Source organism: Mus caroli, chromosome 5 (assembly GCF_900094665.2).
Source record: "Mus caroli chromosome 5, CAROLI_EIJ_v1.1, whole genome shotgun sequence".
Lineage (NCBI taxonomy): Eukaryota > Metazoa > Chordata > Mammalia > Rodentia > Muridae > Mus > Mus caroli.
In genome coordinates, this window is record NC_034574.1 from 115,206,442 (window position 1) to 115,207,372 (window position 931).

Below are 931 nucleotides of genomic sequence, written 5' to 3' on the forward strand. Positions count from 1 at the left end.
CCAGCCCTGCCCAGACTATCTGAAGCACACTCCCTCCCACTGCACATTTAATAACGATTAAAGCCATTCTTTTCAATGTCTGTGATTCCTTCCTAAAGCCAAAGTTTCTGTTGGGCTGTATTGGCACGCCCTGGGCGTGAGGTGGCCAGGGCATCGAGGCTGCGTGCGCAGGCCGCCTCCCTCCGTGGGGCCTCAGAAGCAGGTTATTTTAACTAGCAATAGTGGTATAGTGCTGAGTAAGCTATTAATGATGGAAGTTAATAACACTTTGTACAGCTCCCATATAGTCTATTCACTGAGTCATCTTTTTACAGTTGGATCAGGCCTGAACCCGTCCATTCAGAAAGCTTCAAATTATAGAAACAACACTGTCCTATACGAGTGACCGATAATGCTTTCTTTGGCTACATTCTTTATTCTGCGGTGACATTGAGGCTTATAAATCAAAAGGAACTAACTTGCCGTCCACCGGTTTATACAGAACTCACAGTATCTATGACTTTTTTAAACTACGACCTGTTAAATGAATCTGTTTGCACAGATGCCCGTGTACAATGCCATGTGCTGAGAATGGTTTCAGACTTATTAAATGCAAGCTTGTTAACTTGTTCGTGTCTGTGTGTCAGCAGCGGCCCCATGAATCCTTTCCTGTCTTTCCGTATGCAGTCCTTTGGGAGGGGCCTGGGTCTTGGCTGAGTAGCCTGGCAGGAGGGAGGGGCTGGCTTCCTTGGAGCCCTGCCTTAGTTTCTTGCTGCCTTGGTCTATTAAAGCTGCTGGTGCATTGAGAGGAAGCCAGGTAGCCCCAGTTCCCTGAGGAGTGTCTTAGCCTCAGACCCTGTGTGTGGTGGTGGAGGGCAGGCCGAGATGGTGTCTGGACTGACTGGCCAGTGGGTCCTAAGGGTCAGCCAAGTACTCCCCTGGGCACTCCCAC

General features: G+C 49.2%; 1 protein-coding gene across 1 annotated transcript in view; it reads left to right on the forward strand.

Annotated features, from left to right (window-relative positions):
• The window catches only part of Ppp1cc (protein phosphatase 1 catalytic subunit gamma), a 17,086-nt gene extending 16,478 nt beyond the window's left edge, over window positions 1-608 (forward strand). The window contains exon 7 of the mRNA XM_021163385.2: window positions 99-608. Within this exon, the coding sequence (XP_021019044.1) occupies window positions 99-385 (287 nt within the window). The 3' untranslated portion in view covers window positions 386-608. The remainder of the gene's footprint in view (window positions 1-98) is intronic.
• Window positions 609-931: the final 323 nt, after the last annotated feature.